This window comes from Dunckerocampus dactyliophorus, chromosome 14, assembly GCF_027744805.1.
Source record: "Dunckerocampus dactyliophorus isolate RoL2022-P2 chromosome 14, RoL_Ddac_1.1, whole genome shotgun sequence".
NCBI lineage: Eukaryota > Metazoa > Chordata > Actinopteri > Syngnathiformes > Syngnathidae > Dunckerocampus > Dunckerocampus dactyliophorus.
Window position 1 is genome coordinate 17,046,612 of NC_072832.1, and position 26,794 is coordinate 17,073,405.

The 26,794-nt window shown below is 39.6% G+C and overlaps 1 protein-coding gene across 2 annotated transcripts in view; it reads left to right on the forward strand.

The window, feature by feature from the left end:
- ide (insulin-degrading enzyme) overlaps positions 1–26,299 on the forward strand; it is a 28,975-nt gene extending 2,676 nt beyond the window's left edge. Inside the window, exons 5-25 of one of the 2 annotated variants that reach the window (XM_054798825.1) lie at positions 906–1,028; positions 2,108–2,220; positions 4,331–4,493; positions 4,646–4,738; positions 4,847–4,938; positions 5,094–5,174; positions 5,334–5,437; positions 8,653–8,755; positions 8,864–8,986; positions 9,176–9,258; positions 10,766–10,910; positions 12,943–13,053; positions 13,147–13,267; positions 13,784–13,875; positions 17,525–17,636; positions 21,526–21,693; positions 22,858–23,130; positions 23,978–24,039; positions 25,185–25,257; positions 25,335–25,402; positions 25,599–26,299. In XM_054798825.1, the coding sequence (XP_054654800.1) occupies positions 906–1,028; positions 2,108–2,220; positions 4,331–4,493; positions 4,646–4,738; positions 4,847–4,938; positions 5,094–5,174; positions 5,334–5,437; positions 8,653–8,755; positions 8,864–8,986; positions 9,176–9,258; positions 10,766–10,910; positions 12,943–13,053; positions 13,147–13,267; positions 13,784–13,875; positions 17,525–17,636; positions 21,526–21,693; positions 22,858–23,130; positions 23,978–24,039; positions 25,185–25,257; positions 25,335–25,402; positions 25,599–25,694 (2,399 nt within the window). In that variant the 3' untranslated portion in view covers positions 25,695–26,299. Of the gene's footprint in view, positions 1–905; positions 1,029–2,107; positions 2,221–4,330; positions 4,494–4,645; positions 4,739–4,846; positions 4,939–5,093; positions 5,175–5,333; positions 5,438–8,652; positions 8,756–8,863; positions 8,987–9,175; positions 9,259–10,765; positions 10,911–11,419; positions 11,565–12,942; positions 13,054–13,146; positions 13,268–13,783; positions 13,876–17,524; positions 17,637–21,525; positions 21,694–22,857; positions 23,131–23,977; positions 24,040–25,184; positions 25,258–25,334; positions 25,403–25,598 lie in introns of both variants that reach the window. The other variant, XM_054798826.1, reaches the window with a different exon arrangement.
- The last annotated feature ends 495 nt before the right edge of the window (positions 26,300–26,794 follow it).

Genomic DNA, 26,794 nt, shown 5'->3' on the forward strand with positions numbered 1-26,794 from the left:
ACTTCACAGGAAGCCCCGCTATACACTTGCTTGAAAGACCTTTTTGTCAGTGAATAGCAATAACAATTTTCAACAGCTTTTAAACTGCCGTGTCCTTTATGGAGGTACGCACATGATTGGCAAGGTCTTTTAGGATGGCTTATATATCAGAGATAGCAGGATCGCCGGGGCAGCAGTGTCAATCAGGAAGCTCAGACTTAGACTTACCTGTCTAAATCCGGTTCCTCCAATTCCATCGGGGACACACTAAGGCGTTGCCAGGCCAGCTATGAGACATAGTCCCTCCAGCGTGCCTTCACCAGAGAGGCATCCGGCAGGGATCTGAAGTATATGCCCAAGCCACCTCACAGCCATTTGATCTTATTATTCTGTTTTGTAGCAGTGTACACATGTACTAGTATTATTAGTATCAGTAGTAGTTGAATACAGATCTGTGTGTAGCATGCTGTTTGCTGCCCCTGTCAGCTGCAATTCAGGGGTGAAAATAAAATATCATTGATGGGAGTTGGAAATCATGGTTAACAATGAAAGCACATTTTATCTTCTGTCTAAAAATGAACACCTGATGGCAGTCTTGGATGATATTAGAACATAGTCCCTTACAGAGGGGAAGCAACTTGCATTTGGTGTGTTGTAACTGTCTCCTTAAGTCTTATCATGTTTAATATAGTACACCTCCGAGGGCTATAAAAAAAGCTCACCCCGTGGGGCCAAATGATAACAATTGAAGATCAGATTATCAGTTTTTTTCAGACATGCAAAGCATGTAAACTGCTTTGTTTGTGAAATTTTAAAAAAGTCACACATTTATACTGTAAATTGATAACCTTTTGCATTTGGCATTGCTGAAGCCATTGTGCAGTACTTCAAAAGAAAATGATATGCACTCTTGTTTTTTTGTTTAGGTAACAAGTTGACCCTCGAGACCAGACCATCAAATGATGGCATTGATGTCCGCCAGGAGCTGCTCAAATTTCACTCGATGTATTACTCCTCTAATTTAATGGGCCTCTGTGTTTTAGGAAGAGGTAAGACTTTGTTAGTGTTCCTACATGGACATTCATTGAATAATTACTCAAACACTAATACCATATTTAATATTCTTCCATCAGCTATTTAGTGTCAAATATTTGGTATTCAATATCTAAATAACATCACCTCAGTCATCATGTTAATGGAATGCAAACCTATGAGTGTCCTAATATTAATGCTCGAGCCAAATGTATGACGTAGTTAATTATGGTTATTATCATTAATGATGTAGTCATACTTGATTTAGTTTGAGATTGTTGTAAGCTCATAACAATTTAAGTTCTAGTGAATGGTACTTGGCAGTTTAAACAGTAACTAGTGTTTTAACAGAGCCAAGGCTCTAATATGACACGTTCTCCGAACCTGCAGAAATCTTTAGAAGGATCTTCTATTCCATGTGCATTTTGAAATTGTTAATTGCAGGTGAAAAGGAAATTCCATGGTTACATGATTGAGCTGTAGTGATGGGGATGATAAATGAGTCATTATTGGTGTTTTATTAGCAAAATACGCACAGTTTAAGCTACACCGATAATACTGCCTAAGTACAGGAAACATTTGGAAATCCACTAACAGTCATTACATTTCGTGTCCGTCACTGTCACGCGCGTTAATTAGTGTGGGAAACGCTTTGAATGCCTTGCTTCTAACACACACCAGGTGCAAAACAAGAAGCTAGTCTATACCTGTGGGGCCAAATTACTCCGTATGAATAAAACATGAAATTGATATCTAAAAGTCACGTTGTGTCCAAATCATCATGCTCGTCATCGCTGACACATTTTGGTGAGTGCAAGGTTTTCTTTGCGCTATGTTTATGAACTTAACATTGTACAGTTTTCAGTTTTTACTTTTATTTTTATTTTTTTTATGCTGTGGCGGCGATTGAACAATGTAAAAAAAAAAAAAGCACTTGAATGCACCTCAACTTTAACTATTGGCTCCCTTGTCAGGTTTTTAGTCAGAAGGTTTCGAGAACGTGTCATATTTTATCACCATTTTAGCAAAATGCATTTACTTATTATAAAAGTGTTTAATCATAGGTTAATGTTTCTGCCTTTTTTTTTACCCACAGAATCCTTGGATGAGTTGACCTCCATGGTGGTCAAGCTATTTGGAGAAGTAGAGAACAAGAATGTGCCTATCCCAGAATTCCCTGATCACCCCTTCCAAGATGAGTACCTCAAAGTGAGCATTTGTTCTTCACTTTTGCTGTTTTTTTTGTCATCATTTTACAAATAACTGTGAACTGTTACTATGCTGTTATCCCTCGCCACTTTTTGCTTCGAATTTCGCAGCTTAACATCGTGGTTTTTCCCGAATACAGTATATAATTAATAAATCATGCTGTTTTGTGGTTGAATACGGTCCATTATTAGTCAGAAATATGCATATTTAAACATATGTTTAATTACGCAAAATTAAGCATTTTCAAGCTTACAAATGGCTAAATTAAGTAAAATATAAATATAAATGTGTATAAAGCATCGATGCATTCAAAGGTGTTGATGTAGTATCCTATTTAAGTCACTAGGTGTCAGTAATCTTACTGTAATGTTTGGTGAGACACAAGCACCAGACTTAATACCCAGAACAATGGGCTTTTATTGCAGGTTTGAATTATTTCTCTCTATAATCCCTAACACGGGCCACTGGTGCGGCCGTAACCCACGCCAAGCTAAACTCAACTCTGAAAGACCGGCATCACTTCCTGCTTGCACCACCGGAACACATTTACAGCAACACACACGAGTGTGAATCTTATTTACGTCTTAAATGGCTTATTTTGTTTTATTATGTCTACTATACAGTCGTCCCTTGCTACATTGTGTTTCGAACATCGCACACTCACTCGATTGCGTTTTTTCAAATATGAATTAATAAAGGATCGCTGTTTCGTGGTTGGAATACGGCATACTATTAGTTAAAAAAAAAAAAAGAATAAAAATAAATGCAAATTTAAGCAAATTGTACTTATTATTGACCAAAATTAAGCATTGTCAAACCTAAAAATGCAAGCGCACACAGCTTGATGGCCCTCCAGCAGGAACCCCAGGCAGTCGGCAAACCCAATTTCGGCCGACCTTCCAGTCTGACGAATCCAAACACTTTTCAGGCTATCCGCCTTGTACCTCCGATGGCCATGCACACATGGTGTCCTGTGTTTTGGCTAATTTGCCACCGCCCGCCCGACATTGCGAGCCTCAAACTCACCACACCCTGCCAAGTGCCCACCCCCCAAATGCTGCACCAAGCTAAAGCATTTTTTGTGGCATGTTTTGCACGGGGGAAAATTTATATCACTCTTACAACGACAGGAAACGACAGGAAGCACAGCAGACATGCTTGTTTTGGCTTTGTGAAGGGAAAGTGGGCGGGAGACGCTATAGGCTGGATGCTGCAATGGGGGCGGAGGTGATCGGCAGAGCTGATCTGCGTTAAAATGCAAGTATCGGCATATGCCAATACCACGTTCTTTCACGGAAATTGGCTGATACTGATCGATCGGAGCACCCCTTAAAAAATGTATTGAAAAGATTGTAAACAGTATGAAAATATTCCATTACGTAATTCTAAATCCTACTTTGTGAAATTTACTTATTGCATTCGGGTCTGGAACCAATGAACCACGATAAACGAGGGACGACTGTATTGGGTCATACGAGTGTAAAGGTAACTATAAGGGTGTTATTTCATGTCCAGAGGACACTAATCATGTTAAAAACAGTATTTAGAAGGTTGTATGCTCTAACTACTATATAATATATAAATATTCCATTCATAAATAAGGAATCCTACTTTGTGGAAATTCACTTATCACTGTCGGCTCTGGAACCAGCTAACCACAATAAACGAGGGATTACTCTATAATTGTCCTATTGTCTATAACTGTCCTGGACGGTCCTCTGGACTCCGTGGAGGAAGTGGGAGAGAGAAGGATGTTGGTTAAGCTGACATCCATCATGGACAACACCTCTCACCCACTACATGACACTGTTGTTACCCTGAGCAGCTCCTTCAGCAGCAGACTGTTACACCCACGGTGTAAGAAGGAGAGGTTCCGCAGGTCCTTCATACTGACCGCTGTCAGGCTCTATAACACCTGCACCACCTGAACCATGTTGTAGTCAATATGCATTTCTTTACACTGTACTCTTTACTTGCGTATCTTGCTTGCTGCTGTAACAAGTAAATTTCCCCGCTGTGGGATAAATAAAGTACAAATACAAAATACAAATACAAATTATAGTATTCTTATATAATTATTGATTTATGTTGTACTTGTGTGTTGTACTAGCAATTCTACAAAGTTGTACCCATCAAAGACATCAGGAATCTGTATGTGACGTTCCCCATCCCGGATCTGCAGAAATACTATAAGTCAAATCCAGGACATTATCTCGGACATTTGATAGGTCACGAAGGACCTGGAAGTTTGTTATCTGAACTAAAATCTAAAGGTAGGACATATTGAATCTACACATGCAGTCATGATGAACGCAAAGGAGATCTTACGTTTTTATATGTTGAACATATTTACTTAAAATAAGGCTTTATATTTCTCAGTTTAAAAAAAAGGAAACAACCTTATTGGGAATGCCATTTTCTTAAGGTTGGGTGAATACGCTTGTTGGAGGTCAAAAAGAAGGAGCCAAAGGATTCATGTTCTTCATTATCAATGTGGACCTGACGGAGGAAGGACTTTGTAAGTCGTGCTTGCTGTTTGCCTCTCAAGTGTTCTCCGACCTTATGTTTGTGTGGAAAATGAAATGTCAATAACTTCATTAAAGCTTGGATTTTTGCGTCACCACAGTGCACATTGAGGACATCATCTTTCACATGTTCCAGTACATCCAGAAACTGCGCACAGAAGGGCCTCAGGAGTGGGTGTTTCAGGAGTGCAAGGTAGCTGTTAAGATGCGAGGATAACGTGTTATGGGTTATGATTGTTGGATTACTGCAGCTCTCATGTGCTTTGTACTTGTCACACACACACACACATCACTTAACCACACATACAAAATGTCAATGTATACATTTTTGTTTTTGTGTCTCTTTAGGATTTAAACAAGGTAGCCTTCCGGTTCAAAGACAAGGAACGACCCCGTGGCTATACCTCCAAAGTGGCTGGTTTACTACATGTAGGTTTCCTAAGACATATTGCAACTTGTGGCCCCTGTATTGACTATTGTCAACAGCCCCCTGATGCAGCTCTTCACTCTGTTTCGAGGTAGTCTTGGCCTCTGGTACGCAAATGGGTTTGCACTTGCGATTCAAGCAGTGCTGTGTCTGTTTTTCAGTATTACCCTCTTGAAGAGGTTCTCGCAGCAGAGTACCTTTTGGAAGACTTCAGGCCTGACTTGATTGAGATGGTGCTGAACAAGCTGAGACCAGAACATGTCAGGTTAGTGGAAGAACATATACAGTCAAATACAAGCTCAACTGAAAATGATTGAAAACCGCAACTGCTCATAATATTTGTTGGCTTCTTGCAGACTGCTGTAAGTTCATAAACATTTCAACATTTCATGAGTATAATTTAAAGTAGGAGTTAGAATGATTTTGAACACAACTGTCATTACAAACATCGAACATTGCGTCCTCACTCGATCAGTTTTTCAAAATTAATTGATAAATGATGGCTCTTTCGTGGATTGACTATGGTTGACTATGGCTTGTTATTAGTCAAAAATATGCCTATTTAAGCAAATGTTATGTATTTTTGGCCAAAATGAAGCATTTCAAGCATAAAATGGCTAAATGAACTAAGAAAGAATTACAGTATAAGGCAGGGGTCTTCAATTCAAATGACGTAAGGTCCATTAATGCAATTATTTTCACATTGACGGTCCGAACCTCATTGGCCTTAAGCTGCATCAAAAAGACCAGCTCATATGAATAAGAAACATAATGAAACTCAGCACATCTCCCTATTGTTTCAATACAACACAATTAACTTGGCACATACCTTACATTAAAAGAAAACAGAACCAAATAACAAATAATAAACAGTTTTAGTGTGCAAACAATAAAATGAACACATAAGACTATTTTGTCATTGTTGTAGCTGACATTGGGATTTGCTTGATTTTGTCATACAATTCCTCTTTTCGTTTACCTTTGAGTAAGGTCTGTGCAGCAGAAGCATTCCTTCAAAAGTCTCCCATCAGTGACGGATGTTTTGTTTTGCCCCAATATCCATACAATCCTTAGTGAACACTCTAACACTCTTTTCTTTTCTCTTCTTCTCTATCTCCTCCTGCTCCGGTCCGTCCCCTCTAAATTTGCATAACATTTAGAGCCTGACCAATATGGGATTTTTGGGGCCGATACTGATATTTGGGGCTGAAAAAAAGCTGATATCCAATATATTGTCCAATAACTGATCTATCGGCCAATATAAAAGAGCACAAGATATATAAAACATAAATTTGGAACATAAATTCTTATAATACAGTGTTCCCTCATTTATATAAAATAGCGCACAAATTCTAACAAGGAAGTTTAATTAGTCTGTCAACAAAAGTACATGCCTCTTTGTGATTTACTTTTAGGTGTTGCCGCACAGTAGTAGTGTTCTTTACTTGGTGGTGCTGGAGCCCTGGCTAACTTGCACACTGCACATGTTGCATCTAATGTAACGCCTCCACACTTTACTCTTCCCTTCCGCCTGTCAAATGAAAATATATACATTTAGTGCATTTTGGTAATTAGCCTAGAATTTGATACTATACAGAGTATCAAAAAAAGGTACTCTCCAAAAAGTAGCCACAAAAGTTACAATCGAATATTTTCCTGATATTACTGTTGGAATGGACATCATCCTTCGGTCCATACCAACATTTATTGCATAATTGCATGCATGACTGAACACAGGCCCGTTTTCCGGTGTGCAAAAAAAATAAAAAAATTCCTCCAAAAAAATTAAAGGGTTAAAATTTAAGGAAAAGTATTTTTGTTCTTCTATGCTGTGATACCCAGATTAACCCTTTGTTTTACGCTATTTGCACTGGGGTGATGGATGTAAGTTTTTGTCAACTTAGTCCTCAACATGACCTCCATTTCTTTAGATTCACAGTTGCGCTCTCCTCCGCATGTCCTTCACTGCTCGCCTGGTCATTCCCCTGTCCCTCCGGTGGATGTTAACTTCAGCTCTGATTCGCTGTTCAGTGTCGTCAAGGTCATGTGGTGGTGTCATATACACTTTTAATTTTAGAAAAATGTCCAGGGGTCTCAAATCAGGTGACCTCGGGGGACATTCCACAGGGCGATTCAAAGCAATAACATGGTCACCAAAAAGCTCTGTCAGATGATTAGTGACAGTTCTCCGGTATGGTGGAGCACCATCTTGGGCTCACCAAGCACATGCCAACCGACTTTTTCTTTGAAGACGAAAACGCGGCATTCCTCTGAAAGTACGAACCCAATGCTCATTCGACATTCGGAGATAATCGTCACCGTTGATGTTGTTGCGGAAAAAGTAAAGTCCAGCAATTAAACTATTGACAAAATTGGTCTTGTCGGAAATTTTCTGGGTATCCTCTGAGAGTATGAACCCAATGCTCATTCGACATTCGGAGATAATCGTCACCGTTGATGTTGTTGCGGAAAAAGTAAAGTCCAGCAATTAAACCATTGACAAAATTGGTCTTGTCGGAAATTTTCTGGGTACCGCAGCGTAGAAGAACTGAAATTCTCGTTTCGCATCACAGTTTATGACTTTTCACATGCAAATAACAAAATTTAAGGAAAATATTCAATTGTAACTTTAGTGGCTGCTTTTTGGAGGGTCAACTTTTTTTTTTAATACGGCCTGTAGTTTATCACTTTTAAAATAAAAACAAGTGGCTGCATTGGGCTGAAAGTGATAATACATAAAATACAGAAAGTAAAATAAAATCTATGGAACCGGAGAAGAGTATCTTACACTTTATCCTGGTAGAGAAAATCTGTTGCGCATGTAAGGGCATCTAGATCAACAATACTATCTGCCCCAATGTCTGGACAGGATAAAAAAAAAGCAAGCCATGGTTTTGTCATTCACCCCTCTGCAAGTAAACAAACTATTTCATTGGCTCATTTTGACTGACGTTGCCGCGTTTCCCATCACTGGGTCCGTATCCGGACTGAGGTCTGCCATTGGGTGATGGCTGGTACAAGGCATTTAAAGACATCAATAAAATGTTGTCTTCTATACTAGTCGCTAGGTGTCACTAGTAACACATGCACCAGAATTGACTGCCGGACCAACAGGCTTTTATTGCAAATTTGAATGACCTCAAAACAGGCACAATAATAGAATAATAATAATCATAAACATGATAACACTGGCTAATGAGGCCGTAATCCAGCTAAAACTAAACTCTGAACCCCCAATATCTCTTCCTGTCCAAAGAAAGGCATTTACAGCAACACACATCTTATTTATGTCTTAAATGGGTTATTTTCTCTGATTATGTTGACTGTATTGGGAAATAATAGTGTAATATATATATATATATGTGTGTGTGTGTGTGCGTGTGTATATTATATGTATATGTGTATACATGTACATGAATGTTGTATTTTCTTCTAGTTTTTTTTTGTTGTAACCTGACAATTGCTCCATTCTCTTTCTAGAGTTGTTTTGGTGTCAAAGTCATTTGAAGGACAAACAGACAAGACAGAAGAATGGTACGGTACACAGTACAAACAGGAGGTTATCTCTGAGGAAACCATCAAGGTGAATCAATGCGCTCATACTGTGCAGATAAAATCCGTCACTACTGGCAATCTGCTTATTTTTCTTGAGAAACACATGTGATGAATAGTCTGTATGTGCATGTTTCAGAAATGGGCTGGTGCAGACCTCAACGGCAAGTTCAAGTTGCCTATGAAAAATGAGTTCATCCCTACCAACTTTGAAATCTACCCTCTTGAGAAAGACTCCCCATCTGTTCCTGTTTTAATCAAGGCAAGTGTGTTTGCTGCTGTTTGATCATCAAAGTTGTGCCACTCTTCATTACATACTCTAGCAGCCTGATTAGACCTCCAAATTTATACAAAAATAAATTTAAAAATCTTCTTTTACTTGGGATTTTCCTTTTGCTGAAAGCGACACACTGGCAACTTTCTAACTGTTGTCTGTGCCATCTTCTTCCAGGACACCGCTATGAGCAAGGTGTGGTTCAAACAGGATGACAAATTCTTCCTTCCTAAAGCATGTTTGAACTTTGAGTTCTTCAGGTATGTAATTATTCAGCCGCCACTAAAGCGAACTACCTTTTTAACTAACTGTTAGCAAATGAAACACGACTGCCAAGATATAAATAAAATAAAATATTAGTGATGAAAAATATTTACTATACAGTAATCCCTCGTTTATCGTGGTTAAGTGGTTCCAGACCCGGCTGAGATAAGTGAATTTCCGTTAAGTACATACACACATACATACACACAAAGTACATACAAATACAAATGTTTAAGTAAGACTCCTTATTTATAAATGGAATATTTTTGTAGTTAGAGCATAGAAAACCTGTTTAAGACCTTCTAAATAAGTTTTTTTTTGTTTTAAACATTATTGGAACCCTCTAAACATGAACACCCCTATAGTCACCTTTCCACTCATATTACCCAATATAGTAGATATAATAACAGAAAATAAGCCATTTAATTCATAAATGAGACTCAAGTGTGTTGCAGTAAATGTGTTCTGGTGCTAGCGGAGCTAAGTGGGGGGCGGACAGGAATTGATGTTAGAGGTTCAGAGTTGAGGTTTAGCTTGGTGTGGGTTACGGCCACAACAGTAGCCGTTTTAGGGATCATTGTGTCTGTTGTGAGCTCATTCAAACCTGAAATTCAATAAAAGCCTTGCTTGCGCTTGTGTCTCATAGAACATTACAATAACATTACTGACACCTAGTGACCAGTGTAGAATACTACATATCAGCTCAACGTCTTTGAATGAGTCTTCTTACAGTTGTACTTTAGTTCATTTAGCCATTTTTATGCTTGAGAATGCTTAATTTAGGTTAAAAAAAATGTATATTTTACTAAAATATGCATATTTTTGACAAATACAAGTCCGTATTCAACCATGAAACAGAATGATTTATTAGTGTGTTTTTGAAAAACCGCGATAGAGAGACGGCCCCAAAATTCGAAGCACAAGGTGGCGAGGGATTACTGTAATAACACCCGTTGAGGAAATGCTAATATATGAAAACATAGCAGTCTTATCTGTGTACAATATCTACCGCTCTCTGTTTCCATTTAACATGATCGACACAGAAAAGTTACGATGGCAAATATCCCAGACCATCATGTGAATTACCAGAAAAAAAAACAATGTGTTACCTTTGGTGTGCAGATGATTTTCATTATGGCAGACTGAATTTAGAATGTCAGTTTTCGTGCAAAATTTGCCAGCACGGGACCAAAATATTTCCACTGTCCAAAAAATATTTTTAGTAAATATGTAATGACTTTTCCAAGATACATGCAGTAATATAAAATGTAATGTTGATGGATAACATTGATAGGTTGGGCTGCTTTTGCCCTATTCTGTAGGTGATTTAATGTTAAAATCTTAGATTTTTTTTCATCACTGTATTTGTTTTTTTACATTAAGTTAGATATTGAACCACATTTGCTTAAATTGCTGACCTTTGTTGAGCACAACAAAAACAGGGAAAAAAAAAACTGTTGTTTTTACTCAGTGCATTTTCTCACAACTGCTATTTTTCTACAGCCCATTTGCGTATGTGGACCCATTACATTGTAACATGGCGTATTTATACCTGGAGCTCCTAAAGGACTCCCTCAACGAGTATGCATATGCAGCCGAGCTAGCTGGCTTGAACTATGACCTCCAAAATACCGTCTATGGGATGTATGTAAGTATCCTGATTCCTTCACTATCATATTCATGCTGCATCCCAGATCTAAAAGAATCCTTCAACATTTAAGCACCTAGACAGGGTAAATATTGGCTCAGCCAGGCCTCATAATCATAAATATAAAATACCTTTTCTTCAACCCAAAAAATATTTGATATATCTACACAAAACAGGCGTGGCTGGTGTCAGTATTACCTTTCTTCTATGTCCATCTTCCTCTCTCTTCATCGGTCTTAATTTCCCCTTTTCAAATCCAGCAAAACATTCCTGCCTCTTTTAGACTTTTTTTTGTGTCTCACATAGTCAAGTACAGCAAATCATTGCTGTTGCTCTTCTGTGCAGCAAACAAAGTTAGCTTTAAACTTGTTCAAATGTTTTTATGTCCGACACAAAGCCAGTCATGGGTCTGCATATTCATACTCTTCTGTCATTCTTCACATACTTGTTTTGTCTGGCGTCTCCATCACCTATCTTTGTTTTGTTCTCCTTCCCCACCCTTCCTGTAGTCGCTACCTATATGCAGATCCGCTGCACTGCAACATGACCTACTTGTTGCTCAGGTTACTGAAGGATGATTTAAAAGAGTATACATATGCAGCTCGCCTGGCAGGGCTGGTGTATGGTGTAGCCTCAAAGATGAATGCCATCCTAGTAAGTAAGCTGTTCAGAAACCTGCAGGGAAGTGGGGCGAATGTTTAGGGGTTGCATTTGTGCAAGTGTGTGCAATAAATGGCTTGCTATTGCTTGATTGATTGTCTTGACTGTACCCTAAATTTAACTTCGTACCATAAGACCAGGGAAAGGTATAATAAATGATTCAATAATTAATTCATTATTAAGAATCTGGTTGATTGTGTCTCAGAGCAATTGTGGCAACATGTGTGTTACTTAGCTGCAACAACTCCAGCAGACATACGTTGTGAGTGGCGCTGCAAACACCGAATGCAGGTTGGATTGCAAGGTTTATAGTGTGCGTACAGCACTTAATGTGTGGTTCCAGTGCTGCCTCACGCACTGCCACAGCCATATTTATGTGTGCTTTTCTCCAAACGAGAAATCTGGTCACGTTTTAACCTTGCAAGTTCTCCATTTAGGCACCCCTACTTATTACAGTGAGATCTGGAACCAATTCACCCAATAAACGAGGGATTACTATACGTTGAACGACCTTTAATTCAAAAGATATTAAAATAATATTTTTTTCAGACTTAAATGCCAATTGAGCTTCTCAAAATGTGCATTCTAACGCACTTTTTTTTGTCAGGCTGGCTGATTTATGGCTGCAGTGGGCATCAATGTGATTTTGAACTGTATTTTATTATCAAGCTGTGATACATTTCAGTGGTTTGTAATGGTTAACAACAAAGTGATAGAGAATGACATTAATTTGCATGCTAAGGTTTTTCTGTTCCACGACACACTGCATTGGTTGGGAAAATAACCTACTAATCTGTTTCTACTGCTCGTATTGATTTTTAACGACATCCCATCATCGCAACCTCCCTCTCCTTGGACATGACGCCATGGTGCATGTGTGAGCTGTTTGTAATTAGATTGAGTCAGCGCTATCAATGTGGCCGGTTGGCCATTTGTCAAGGTTAACGATGTTAGTAGAGATGACTTTTAACATGTCACCCATGGGACTTAAGATAAATAGGAGTGATTGCTGAATCATGAAGGGCCTTGAAAGGTGCAGATGACACTGCAATTTAGTGGCTTTCAGTAGTGCTGCCTTTTCTTCCTCCATTTTTCATTCATCCTTATTTCTTCCATTTGTGACACACAACACTTGTCTTTATCCCTGTAGCACTACAGTGGAAATATACTGCATATGTGACTAAGAAGAGAGTATGCACCGTGACACCCGATCACAGTCAGCTAATGAGAGGGAAAGCATTTAGTTGACATAGTCTTTTCAGCTAGGTTGTGTGTGTCAACTATTTTAAGAGAAATCCATCAAATTGATAAATGATGACCACTGGCTCATTGATCATGCTTGTAAACCATTTGCCCTCTGTCACTGTTGCAGCTCTCTGTTAAAGGTTACAATGACAAGCAGCACATCCTACTAAAGAAGATCATCGAGAAGATGGCCACCTTTGAGATCGATGAGAAGCGTTTTGACATCATCAAGGAAGCGGTAATCACGGCAAACCAAAAAGCAACTGTTTATTGTGGAAGTCTTAACTCGTGCCTGCCGATTAAACCAGAACTTTGTCCTCCGTCTCTGCAGTACATGAGGTCTTTGAATAACTTCAGAGCTGAGCAGCCGCACCAGCACGCCATGTACTACCTCCGTCTCCTCATGACTGAGGTCGCTTGGACCAAAGATGAGCTCCGAGAGGCTCTGGAGGGTGAGATGTCTTACTTCTTTTTTTTTATGCCCAATTCGAGACCGGTAATACTCATTTGAGCTGATCTTATAGTTGGAACCGGGTTGTTCTGTAGAAAGGGTAAATATTGATGATCATTAACAATTGGAGGATGCACTGTGAGAGGCATTGTGGTCATCTACTGACATGGAGTCAGTCATGGCTGTTTTGCTCTGCTCACTCTTTTGCAATGATTTTCATTTGGATGCTTGAGCTGACCTCCAAGCTAATAGTTACTGACGTACTTTATGTTCATTCTGTGAGTCACTATAGGGGCGTAACTCTTCTTAAATGCAGGTCAGATGTAGCTTAATTAAAATTCTACATTGGAATTAGCTTGTGTAATCCTGTGACGACCGTGGCAGGAATACGAAACGATGACATAGTCTCATCTATAAACACAATGATTTGTTGTCTTGAACCAATTATTCATTGACAGCAAAGTGGGTCATTGCATTGTGATATTTCTTTGATTAATAGCTCTTATCTGTATTCCAGATGTAACTTTCCCACGCCTCAAGGCCTTCATACCACAGCTGTTGTCACGGTTACATATTGAAGCCCTTCTCCATGGCAACATCACCAAGGAGGTTTGTTTGCAAGTCAATGTGTTTTTACTGCTGAGCAAAATTGTATTTTTTTGTCTGCTGTTCGCATTCAAGCTGCAATATCCTGGGATTTGTTTTTTTTTTTTCTCTTGAAGTTTTTACCGTATTTTCCAGACTAGAAGTTGTTCCGGAGGATAAGTCGCATCAGCCAAAAATGCACAATGGGGGGGGGGACATAAGTTGCATTTTTGAGGGGAAATTTATTTGATAAAATCAGAGATCAAGAACAGACATGTCATCTTAAAAGGCAAGTTACAACAGGCTTAAGAGTTGTCTGTTAAAGTAACATATTTAGATAACTATAGCCTAAACAAAGTCATCTATAATTTGCCTTGGCACCAACCTTGGTGTGGAGACCTAACTGCACTGTTGGCAAGCCTCTCCTGGCAGCACGTTGTTCACTCTTGGTTAGCTGTGGCCAGCTAGCTTTTAGCTCACAATTAGCTTTGTTGTCTTCATTGCAGTTAAGAGTATCCTCCGCTTTTCGCCAGTTTCTCACAAGTTTCTCATTCACTCCAAACTTTGTTTCTGCTGCTCAATTACTGTTTTCGGCTGCATTGCACTACTTGCAGCTTGTAATCTGCAGAATATGATTTTCTCTGCGGGGGCATCTGTGTTCCGTCTTTCTACACACTTTCTTTCTACACTACACGTCTTTCTACACTACAGAACACTGTTCTGTTCTCTTTACTTGCGTATCTTGCTTGCTTGCTGCTGTAACAAGTAAATTTCCCCGCTGTGGGATAAATAAAGTACATACAATACAATACACCTACGTGTGGCGTTGTGAACAGGCACGCAGACGGAACCGCGTGACATTCCAAACCATAGAAGAAGAAAGAACGGATGTGTGTAGGTCCGTCGTCTTCCACACAATTACTTCCGCGAATCATTATGTAGTATAAGACAACAAAATATCAGGAGACTGTCGACTGAGGTGAGTCATGTCCGTCGAAATACTCAGATATTATGTTTGCTTGTCGTCAATGTGACGGTGACGAAGTGGTGGTGGGTCGGTCATGTCATTGTTCTCGTATCGCCTGTATAGGAGTAGAAGATAATGGCTGTGATATCTTCATATGTCAACTAAAAATAGACAAACTTATCTCTTGTTTGGGTGGCTTTATTTCAGAGCAGTCAACAACATCTTGTCTCTAGCATAGCGACAGCACAACTGACAGCTCCTCCATACCACAGACATACTCCACAGATGCCTAACACAGTAGTGCCATATAGGGGCATTGAAGTGTAACAACATGACAAATACACTCACTGGCACACAAGCCTAGAGCACGCTGTCGTGCCTGTCATTGTGGAAAAAACACATACACATACTGTATAAGTCGCTCCGGAGTACAAGTCGCAGGTCCAGCCAAATCATGAAAAAAAGTATGACTTATATTCCGGCAAATACTGTATTTAATAATAAACTGTGCACAAATTAATGCCATGTAATTGGAATTTCCAAAACTTTTAAATAAGATGAATTAAACAAACAATGTAATAAAAATAAACAAAGAAAAAAGACAAAAACACCCAAATTAAAATAAAATGGACTCTCTCTTTTAGCAAAATGTGCACTTGCAATTTGCACTAAAAATCACAATCACAATATTTGTAATTTTGAATCAGTGTCACTTCCGTTATTGTCTGAATAAAAAAAAAAAAAAAAAAAAACGGAGACATAACCCGGAAATCAGATATCAGCTCATTTGCATATATCCTTCCTTGATTCAATTTTATCAACAATTGTGTGGAATACACTGTTTACGTTTAATGTTTTTTTGGAGTACATGTTTTGGATTCAGCAAAATGCGTTTGGTGCACACTGAGGTGTTATAGTTTGAAAATCACGGCGGCCGAAGCATAATTTCTACCGTTTTGTATTTATTTCATTGTCGCAAAAAGGCTGAAACTGACCACAGATCGTGTTTTATACACAAGAGGCATGTAGAAAGTATTTGACACTGTTTCCTTTTGTTTATTCAGTATGTTTTCAGTATCTTTTCACATGGCTATTGCTTCAAATCACCGTAATGGATGCGTCATGACCCTCGAAGTTGCTGGTACTGTCGCTGGTACGCCTGTGAATACTCACATTTGCTGGCCCCTTTCAGGAGAATCACCCATTTGCATTTGCTTGCTTGTTTAACCCTTCCGACACGCCCTTGCATCACTCAGTGTGTACAGTTGCTAACGCCTTGCTAGTGCCAACAAACGCGCTTGCACATGTCAATTTATCGAGGCCGAAGTTTAAAAAGGAAAAACAGCTGCAATTTCGTGAGAATAAAGTCAGTGGGAATTAAGGCATAATATTATGAGAAGAAAATTTATAAGAAGAAAGTTTAAATATTTTTAAAATAAAAAAAACAGCAAAAATGGGGTGAAAAAGTGCTGTAATTTTACAAGAGTAAAGTCAAAATATTAAGAGAAAAGAGTAAAGTGCCGTAATTTCTGGACTATAGGCCGCACCTGTCTAGAAGCCGCACTTGTCCATGTTGTAACATGTGATATTTAGTACACAGATGCAGGTTGGTTTGCAAAACACCACATGTTAGACAGAAAGAGTTCTTTAACTTTAAATGAAATAAAGAGAACAGTGCGTGTAACACGGCAAGTTAAACAGTCCCAAACTAGTGGCTAGTTAACAGTAGCCTACCAGAAAATAATTCATCGCCTTCCTTCTCCTCCTTCTGCTATTCAGCATCACAATTGAACAGCCTCATAATTCTTTCATCACACACTTTGTCAGTCTCTCTCTCTTTCGATGTCGCTCTCTGTCACTTTTGGCTAGAGACATTAGCCACTTAGCTTGAGCTAAATCTCTTCATCACGCAGTTGTCCAGCCTTTGATGATAGTGGATGGTTGGTGGTCCGAGTAATGCAAACAGAAGCTGTAGTAATTCTACAGTTGATCAAACTTACTTAAGATGTGTCAGAGATCGCTGCATAAGACTTCAAAACGAGATATTAGCTTCTTCCACTTCACCCGTCCACGTCACTACTTCCTGAAGCTGCACTCTAAGCATCATGGGAAATGTAGTTTTTAAGCCAGAAATTAGCCGCATCACTATACAAAACAGGGCTAAGCATGAGAACAAGGTAGCGGCTTATATACTGGAAGTTAGGGTAAGTAAAAAGGAAAAGTCATGATTTTATGAGAATAAACTTGTAATATTATTGGGAAAAATGTCATTTTAGTAGCATCGAGTTGAAATATTAAAGAGAAAAATATTATTATTTAAAGTCGTCATATAAGAAACACAATAAAGAATAAAGTTGAGATTTTTGGAAAATTTGGTTGGGGGAAAAAGTCATAATATTATGGGAATAAAGTCATAATTATGAGAAAATTTACAATAAGAAAGTTGAAATGGTTGGAAAATGCAAAAAGAAAAAAAAACAGTAGCTAAAAGACCAAAATTAGGACTAATAATATGCTTTTTCACCTATATCACAAAGCTGCGATGCAGTTTTTTTTTTTTTTATATATCATTTCTTAGTGTAGCTACGTGTTTGTTTACAAAATATCAGCCTTTGATTTTTCAGTATATGGCCCTTGGTGGAAAACGTTTGGACAGCCCTAACTATAACATATTCTTCCTTCCCGCTCCTGTCCATCATATTTTAGTCTGCTCTTGACATGATGCAAATGGTGGAGGACACGCTCATCGAGCACGCACACACCAAGCCTCTCCTCCCGAGCCAGCTGATCCGCTACAGAGAGGTGCAGGTTCCGGACGGTAGGCCTCACACTCCCTCACACTACAGTGAAGAACTTTTAATCAACACCCAGACATACCAGTTTCCATAACAACCACCCAGAAGGGCTCTCACCCTTCCTACATGCTCACGTCATCTTGACATCGCCTTTCACTGGAAAAGGCTTCAATTAAATCCAACCGTTCTCATTTCCGCATGAGGAAACTCTTAGAGTCACTCAGTGGAAATTGACGTCATTGAGCCAAAACAATTACACACATACAGTACACACACGTTGGCAGAAAGACACACATTCATACAAGCATGTTGAGTGAACTAGGATTGTGTAGGAACACCAGGAGACATCCTGCGTCCTGCCGTGAAATGGGGGGGATGTTTCCAGGCTTGGCTCCAGGCAGACATACATGCATGTATGTGTGTACATACTGTGCCGTAGAACCGTGTACTGTTTGTTTGGGTCCTGCACAATCCACCTTATGAACCGGCTGTGTGTGTGTGTGTGTGTGTGTGTGTGTGTGTGTGTGTGTGTGTGTGTGTCCCTGTCCCATGACGTAATGTCCCATTTCCCACACTGTACACTCTGCCTAAAAGCGGAGGGAAAGACGAGGCATTTGGCCACACAGTATACATCGGAGAGTATAGGCGACAACAGCCGCATGGCCCTGCCTGTCCGTCTGTGTCGGTGATGCACGAAGGTGACTCGAACCTCCTTAGCAACGGTGCCCGTTGGGCCCCTCCCGGCCTGCTGGCCCTGACGTTGAGGTGTGATGCACCTGTTTTTGGGCGCTTCACCTCCGTAAACGAACAAAGATGAGTGCATGAGATGAAAGCGGCATGCTGCTGTCGTTCAGTAGAGATAAGAACGGTCTGCACGCTGCAACTATTAATGATGCACTTCAGGTAAGGAGCTTTACTAAAAATAAATTAATCATCACCCTGTTCAAACTCTTAACTGTTGCACTTGCACCTCCTAAAAAGAAACAGTCAACCAGGGGTGTCCAAAGTGCAGCCTAGGGGCTGTTCTTCGAATGAGATGTATTAGATATGACACTAATTTGCTTTGTCACCTGTAGCACAAAGCTTATATAGCTTATAGTACAATATACTGACCTACTTTGGGTTGCTTTTTTGCATCTTTAATGTACACATCGAAGTGGCCCCTACCGCCTTCAATTTTTCTGTATGCTATATTCATATTTTTATTTTGTATTTGAGAATTTTATTTTTGGGAGAATTACTTGCCAGTAGATTGCAATTTCATTTTCATGCTACATTTTTAAAATAATTTAATAATAATAATAATAATAGACAGAATTTTGGGAGAAAAATCTTTTTTCTTACCAAAACCAGACTGAAACTGTAGCCCAAATACAGAGGCATGGACCATACCGTTTGCCCCCTCTTGATTTTTTTTTTTTGTCACACTTAAATGTTTCAGCTCATCAAACAAATGTAAATATTAGTCAGTGACAACACAACTGAACACAAAATGCAGTTTTTAAATTAAACTTTTTATTATTAAGGAAGAAAAAAAAATCCAAACCAACATGGCCCCATGTGAAAAAGTGATTGCCCCCTCCGTTATCACATAACTGAGATTAGTTGGTATCAATCTGTCTGGAAAAGGTTATAAAGTCATCATTTCTAAAGCTTTGGGACGCAAGTGAACCACAGTACACACACTGTCCACAAATGAGGAAAACAGTAGTGAACTTTCCCAGGAGTGGCCGGCCAACCAAAATCACTGCAGGAGCGCAGAGACGACTCATCCAAAAGGTCACAAAAGACCCCACAACAACATCCAAAGAACTGCAGACTTCACTTGCCTCAGTTAAGGACAGTGTTCATTGGAGGTACCTATTTAAAAAAAAAAAAAAAACACCAACAGTGTTCCATTTACATAACTGACCTGTATATTAACCAAGCTACAGCGATATTGTTATTGTAGCATCTAACACGAAAAACTATATCTGGTGGAGTAACATCACTCCTTGCTTGTATCAGCGTCACCCACAACGCCTCAAGCCACCGCAACAGGACAGACGGAAAAGTTCATGTTTCACATAAGGATTGCGGATGATGGCCAAAATTTAAAAACATTTTGGCCAGAAAACATCTTGATGATCCCCAAGACCTTTGGGAAAATACTCTGTGGTCTGACAAGACAAAAGTAGAACGTTTTGGAAGATGTGCGTCCCATTACATGTGGCAAAAGTACCACTGCATTTCAGAAAAATAACATGACTTGCCGTGATAAATGGAACCATGAATCTACCAAAGCATCCTGAAGGAGAATGTCTGGCCATCTGTTTGTGACCTCAAGCTGAAACCAACTTGGGTTCTGCAGCAGGACAATGATCCAAAACACACCAGCAAGTCCACCTCTGAATGGCTGAAGAAAAACAAAATGAAGACTTTGGAGTGTCCTAGTCAAAGTCCTGACCTGAATCCTATTGAGATGCTGTGGCATGACCTTAAAAAGGCGGATCATGCTGGAAAACCCTCCAATGTGGCTGAATTACAACAATTCTGCAAAGATGAGTGGGCCAAAATTCCTCCACAGCGCTGTAAGAGACTCATGGTGGCCCAACCAGTTATTAGGTTTAGGGGGCAATCACCTTTTCACACAGGGCCATGTAGTTTGGATTTTTTTTCTTCCTTAATAATAAAACGTTTCATTTAAAAAAAAAACTGCGTTTTGTGTTCAGTTGTATTGTCATTGAGTAATATTTAAATTTGTTTGATGATCTGAAGCATTTGTGTGTGACAATCATGCACAAAAATAACTCAGGAAGCGGGCAAACACTTTTTTAAACCACAGTACCGGTACATGTTTTTGTGTGTGTGCATTAGCGTTTCATCAGCTTCAAATTTTGAAAAGCAGAAATTTACATTTGACATTTTGACACAAATGTTTTACTGCTGTGCTACGCACAGATGTAGTGCTTCCTTTATTTCACTTGATTCTACCAAGGTGAGCAAAATGTAGTCAATAGTCAATCACTTGACTATTGCGACCATCATTAAGGATAAAGATGTTATTGTAACGTCAACCTGGCTGCTGTAAGGATGAGGAGCAGGTGGTCGATAAACGCTCTTTATTGCAAAAATCAAACCATATCAGCAAACTCAACTGTCCTCTCTGCACGCAGCCACACACGGTCAGGAAAGACCCATGTCACGTTCACAGACTGTCGGAAATCAAGTACATATGCCTTCCAGGTCACCGATCCTCTGAAAGCGACTGACGAAGCACTGTAGTGGTCTCGTTATTGTTGCTAGTGCTTTGGCTTCTATTTAATATAACTGTTTAATGTAGTTATTGGATGTAGTGTTTTAGGCTGTACTTTATGTTCTGTGTTAGTGTGAGTCACTGGAACTCTTCCGTCACCTGTGGCCTCAAAAATATTGCTTTCTCCTAAGGTTATTTTAGTAGATTTTAATGTGAAGTGAGATGGTAAGGAGAGTGCAAGCCTCTAAGTGCATGAGCAAAATGCAATTCCTTGGCCAAAACCTTGATCACTGTCGATCTCACAAACTGAAGTTGATCTCAAAGCAGGCAGTTCACCTTGCATGTCGCCACACTTCATTCTAAAGAAAACAGCAACTGAAATAAAAAGCTTTAAGGGTCCACTGTGCTGAAAAGCAAGAACAACTTGCCATGACTGTCCTCCATCTGAACCCTCTTATCGTATCACGCTTGCCACATAGCAGGGTTCTCCTATGTGCACTTGAAATAAACATTTCTGCTGGAAAAAGCTCTGCAAGGTAGTATAAGCCCAGGCCTCTTTTTAAAAAAAATATATATATATATATAATTCATTTTAAACAAAAATGATGGGACACATCACCTGAACAAAACAATCAGTCCAGTGAAATGAATCAAACCTTGTCATGCCTCTCTGGCAGGGGGCTGGTACGTGTATCAGCAGAGGAACGAGGTGCACAACAATTGTGGCATCGAGATCTACTACCAGACCGACATGCAGACGGCTCATGAGAACATGCTGCTGGAGCTCTTCTGTCAGATCATCTCGGAGCCTTGCTTCAACACTCTGAGGACAAAAGAGCAGCTAGGTGAGATGTTTTCAGATCGAAACAGTCAAGTATTCGATCATTTCTGGGTGTTTTTTTGCTTTAAACATGGCAATGTTTTCTTGTCGTTTCCGTGTGTACTTTCTGAAAACAATGACATAATATATAATAATATTCGATAAATACTATATATATAATACATAAATCTGCAACTTTAAATATTACGTGTGGAGTACCCCAGGGGTCAATAATGGGACCAAAACTGTTCAACTTGTGTATTAATGATACCTGTAAAGTGATGACAGACTTAAAGTTGCTATTATTTGCAGATGATACTACTGCTTTTTGTTCTGGGGAAAGCACACAAAGAGATAATTTTTAAAAAGTCACAGATGAAACGGCCATATTAAAAAGATGATTTGATGATAATAATTATCCTTGACCCTACGTAAAACTGAATTAATGCTATTTGGTAATAGCAGGAAGGACATGCATGCGCAAATACAAATTGACGGTGTGGACATTGAAAGCGTGAACGAAAATATATTGAATCATAATAGATGGGAAAAATGAGCTGGAAATCTCACATTAAAAATATACAACATAAGGTGATGAGACATACTTCAATATTGAATAAAGCAAAATTTGTCCTTGGCCAAAAATCACTCCACACTCTTTACTGCTCTCTGGTATTACCACATCTAACTTGCTGTGTGGAGATATGGGGTAATAACTCTAACAGCAACCTTCACTTGCTAAATGTCCTGCATAAAAGATCAGGTAGAATCATCCAGAACATACAATTCCTCTATTTCTAAAATCACAAATGTTAAAATTCGCCGATTGAGAACATTTTCGAACAGGTAAAATTCTGCATAAAGCTAACAATAACCTATTACCCAAACATATAATGCTTTTCTACAAGAGAGGAGAAATATGATCTCAGGGAAAAACGAAACTTAAAACACGTATACGCGAGAACATCGCTACAAACCCACAGCATTTCAGCATGTCGAATCAAATTATGGAACAGATTGAGTCGGGAACTCAAAACAATGCACCGAGATTGAGCCGAGCGATTTTAGGAAACAATACAAGCAGTTGATGTTTGCAAAATACAAGGAAGAAGAGTCTTGAACTGACGTTTATTTGTATTTATTCTTATGTAGGATTGCTATTTATTATATTCTCTGCTGTACCCCCAAGGCTACATCGTGTTCAGCGGACCGAGGCGGGCTAACGGGGTCCAAGGCCTGCGCTTCATCATCCAGTCAGAAAAGGCGCCTCACTACCTGGAGAGCCGCATCGAGGCGTTCCTGTGTACCATGGAGAGATCTGTGGAGGAGATGAGTGACGAAGCTTTCCAGAAGCACATCCAAGCCTTGGCTATCCGCCGCCTGGACAAACCCAAGAAGCTATCCGCCGAGTGCGCCAAGTACTGGGGAGAGATCATTTCTCAGCAGTATCATTTTGACCGAGGTGAGATGCAATCCTAAATAGAGCTCAATAGATTTTAGAGCAACTGATCTTTCGCATTGTTTGTAGCTTGTGTTGCATGCGAAGTGTGATTGCAACATCCCAGTATGGGACAGGTTTTTGGGTTGTTTTTTTTTTTACGCCAGCCCTCCCCTGTGCCAGCACGGCTTGTAGTGGCTCCCGATCCACCGCTAATCTGCCTAAAGCCCCGAGTGGTGGCACACTGGACGGCGGCCAAAGGGAGTGGCGGTGATTACTTACTGATATCAGCTGCTATTAATGGACAGCGATGAGTGGAGGGAGCACGGCCACAAAGAGAGCACAGCACGAGCCACGATACGAAGATTAAGATGCGGCGCGTGTAAGGTACCGCTGCTCTTTTATCCGTCATCGCTTTTAACCTTTGGTTAAAAGTTCAAAATGCGCACACGAGTGCAGACTATGTAGCCGCAAGACTGAGGACACACCTCCTAAGTCATGGACAGTATTGGGGAAGTGTTCCAGCATGGCTTGTGTCCAAGTGCACAAAGCGATGTCCATAAAGGCATGCTTGGATGAGTTTGGTGCAGAAGAACTTGCGCAGAACCCTGAACTTTGAGATGCACCAGAAGGGAGAGGCTTTTAGTGCCTCGCACCCCACAGTTGCATTCCAAAATGTTGTAGGAAGTCTTCCCAAAAGAGCGGAAGCTGTTACGGCTACAGAGGGGAGACCGAGTTCAAATTTCCTTCTATTTTCATTTGTCGTAGGTGTAATGGCCACACGTCCCAATACTTTACCCAAACATAGTATGCATGTACATGGAGGTCACGTCAGTCGAGGACGTTGTCATATTTTTGCGCTGTGTTGCAGATAATGTGGAGGTGGCCCACCTCAAAACGTTGACAAAGGACGACATTATGCAATTCTACAGAGTAAGTACAGCAGCTTCACATTACCTTACATTGTTACGTGTTGCGTTGTTAAGTTGGTGTTCTTACTTTGTTACATGCGGCATTGCTGTGTGTTACATTGGCACGTTCTTACGTTGTTCTAACGTTGTTCTTGCGCTGTTACATGTTGCTGAATGTGACTTTGTTACATGTTACATTGTTCAATTGGAACATGTTACGCGTTACTTTGTATGTTGCTTTGTTACATTACTGCTACATGTTACATTTGTGCGTGTTACTTTGTTACATAGTTTGTTACATGTGAAGTTGTTACATTCTTACTTTGTTACAGTCTTGCTTTGTTTCATGTCACATTGCTACTTTTGCTCCGTGTTACGTTGCGTTGTTACATGTTACTTTGTTAAATTGTTGTATTACTTTCTTACGTGTTTCATTGTTACATGTTACTTTGTTACATTGATATGCATTCCTTTGTTACCTTGTTACATGTTAAAGTGTTGTTCTGACTTGTTTGCATGCTAAATTGTTACATGTTACGTTGTTACATGTTACTTTGTTGTTAAATTGTTACCTTACTTTCTTCCATGATACTTTGTTACGTCACATTGTTATGCTGTTACTCTGTTACATGTTACTTTGTTTCATGTTGTGTTTTACTTGTTACATGTTACTTTGTTTCATGTTGTTTTACTTGTTACATGTTACTTTGTTTCATGTTACATTGTTACATGTTGTGTTTTGACTTTGTTTCATGTTACATTGTTACTTTCTTACTTTGTTTCATGTTACGTTGTTACATGTTACGTTGTGACATTGTTACTTTATTACATGTTATATTATGTTACATGTTACGTTCTTATTTTTTACATTGTTACTTTATTACATGTTATGTTTCATGTTACATGTTACATTCTTACTTTGTTACATTGTTACTTGTTATATTGTTACTTTGTTTCATGATACATGTTACATTGTCACGTTTCGTTCTTTTTTACATTATTACTGTTACTTTGTTAAATGATGTGACTTTCTTACATGTTACGTTACTTTGTTGCGTCATTGTGTGTTACATGTTACATTGCATGTACGTAACTAGTCACTAGACATCACTCTGTTTGCCAAAGTTTTGGGCCAACTTTCACCATATTCGTTCATGTCCCCGCCAGGAGCGTCTTACCCTGACCGCCCCCAAAAGACACAAGGTGTCTGTGCACGTGCTGTCCAGGGAGATGGACACCTGTAAGTATCCGCAGTCACATGACCATCGTCACGACGCCTCACAGGTCAGCCTTGGCTCACCTGTGTGTCTCCCCTAGGTCCTGTCGTGGGAGAATTCCCGGCCCAGAATGATGTCAATTTGGCCCCTGCACCCTCCCTGCCCCAGGTGAACTTGAAACTTCCTTTGACTTCATTTTGGCTTATTTTGCAGCCTTGATCAAAAGAAAAGCAGAGACTTGAGGAGACAAACACTCTTACTAGCTTACAATGGCAATTATGCTTGATGCTTCAGCCTTGATAGTACAGACCTCCGTCAGTGTGTGCTAACAACGTGTGAACCTCTGAATTGTTGTGTTTTACAGCCATCGCTGGTCCAGGACATGACTGAGTTCAAGAGGAGCCTGCCTCTCTTCCCCCTGGTCAGGCCTCACATCAATTTCATGGCAGCCAAACTGTAAGCGAGCGCCTTGTGCGTCTGCACGGGCCCACGGAGCCGCCAAACGCCAGGAAGACTCGGATCTGCCTGAGCCTGCATGAGTGTGTGTTTACGGCCAGAGCCGCTATAGGAGATGCTTGGAAACAAAAATGTGTGTGATTGACGTACGAAGGTCAGCGTAGCTGCGATTAACGCTAGAGCCTCATGTTCACGTGGAACAGGAGATGCAACACTCGAAAATGATGTCACAGTCCTGTATAAGCTTTTTGTAGGTGAGCTAGCGACCACCTAGCCTATTGATTTCCGCAATCAAGCAGTTTGTTCCTTCAGCGTCGCCACATTTCCACAAATGTCACCTGCCTCATCACACAGGTTCATTTTAACCTGAGATAATGTTGGGACCCTTTTGAGGAGCTGTTTTAATCATCTTATTGGAAAGAACTTTACCCATACAGTTATTTATTATTATATTTTTATTTCATCTTAAAACGCCACAGCAAGACATCTCAGGGGCACCGACATGCTGATTTATTGTTTTTTTAACTTTCAGTTTTAGTGATTGAAGATAACGTTTTACCAATCTGCATTCATCTTTTGTTCACTTCAATAAATGTGATGAAATACTCATTTGAAGATTGTAGTGTGACTTTCCTGCCATTTTGTTCCCCCATATGACCTCAACAGCCGAGTTTGTTTTGCTTTTGTTGGAAAATTAATTTATATTGTGGTTATTATGGTAGTAAGGTAGATGTATTATACAGGAGGAACCTCTTGGGTGTTGTAGTCAATGAATTCATCAGTGGGGATGAACTGGACCTGAGACTGATATTATCAAAAAGTACTTGCCCGGAGTTTAGGACTGAGCGATGCTGCAAATGAAAGTTTTTAAAAAGTAAATACAGGACCAGTATTGCTGAGCATGATAGTTTTTACTTAAGTTTTTGTGATTTATTTAAAAAATGTGTAATTTTTTTTCTTGTTGAATGATTACAATCAGAATAAAGCACACAAAAATACTTATTTGTGAACAATTTAACAACATATTAACAACAATATAACCTTAATGTAATAGCATCACAAAATAATAGTTATTTCCATTAATTACATGCTGTTGCTTGAGCA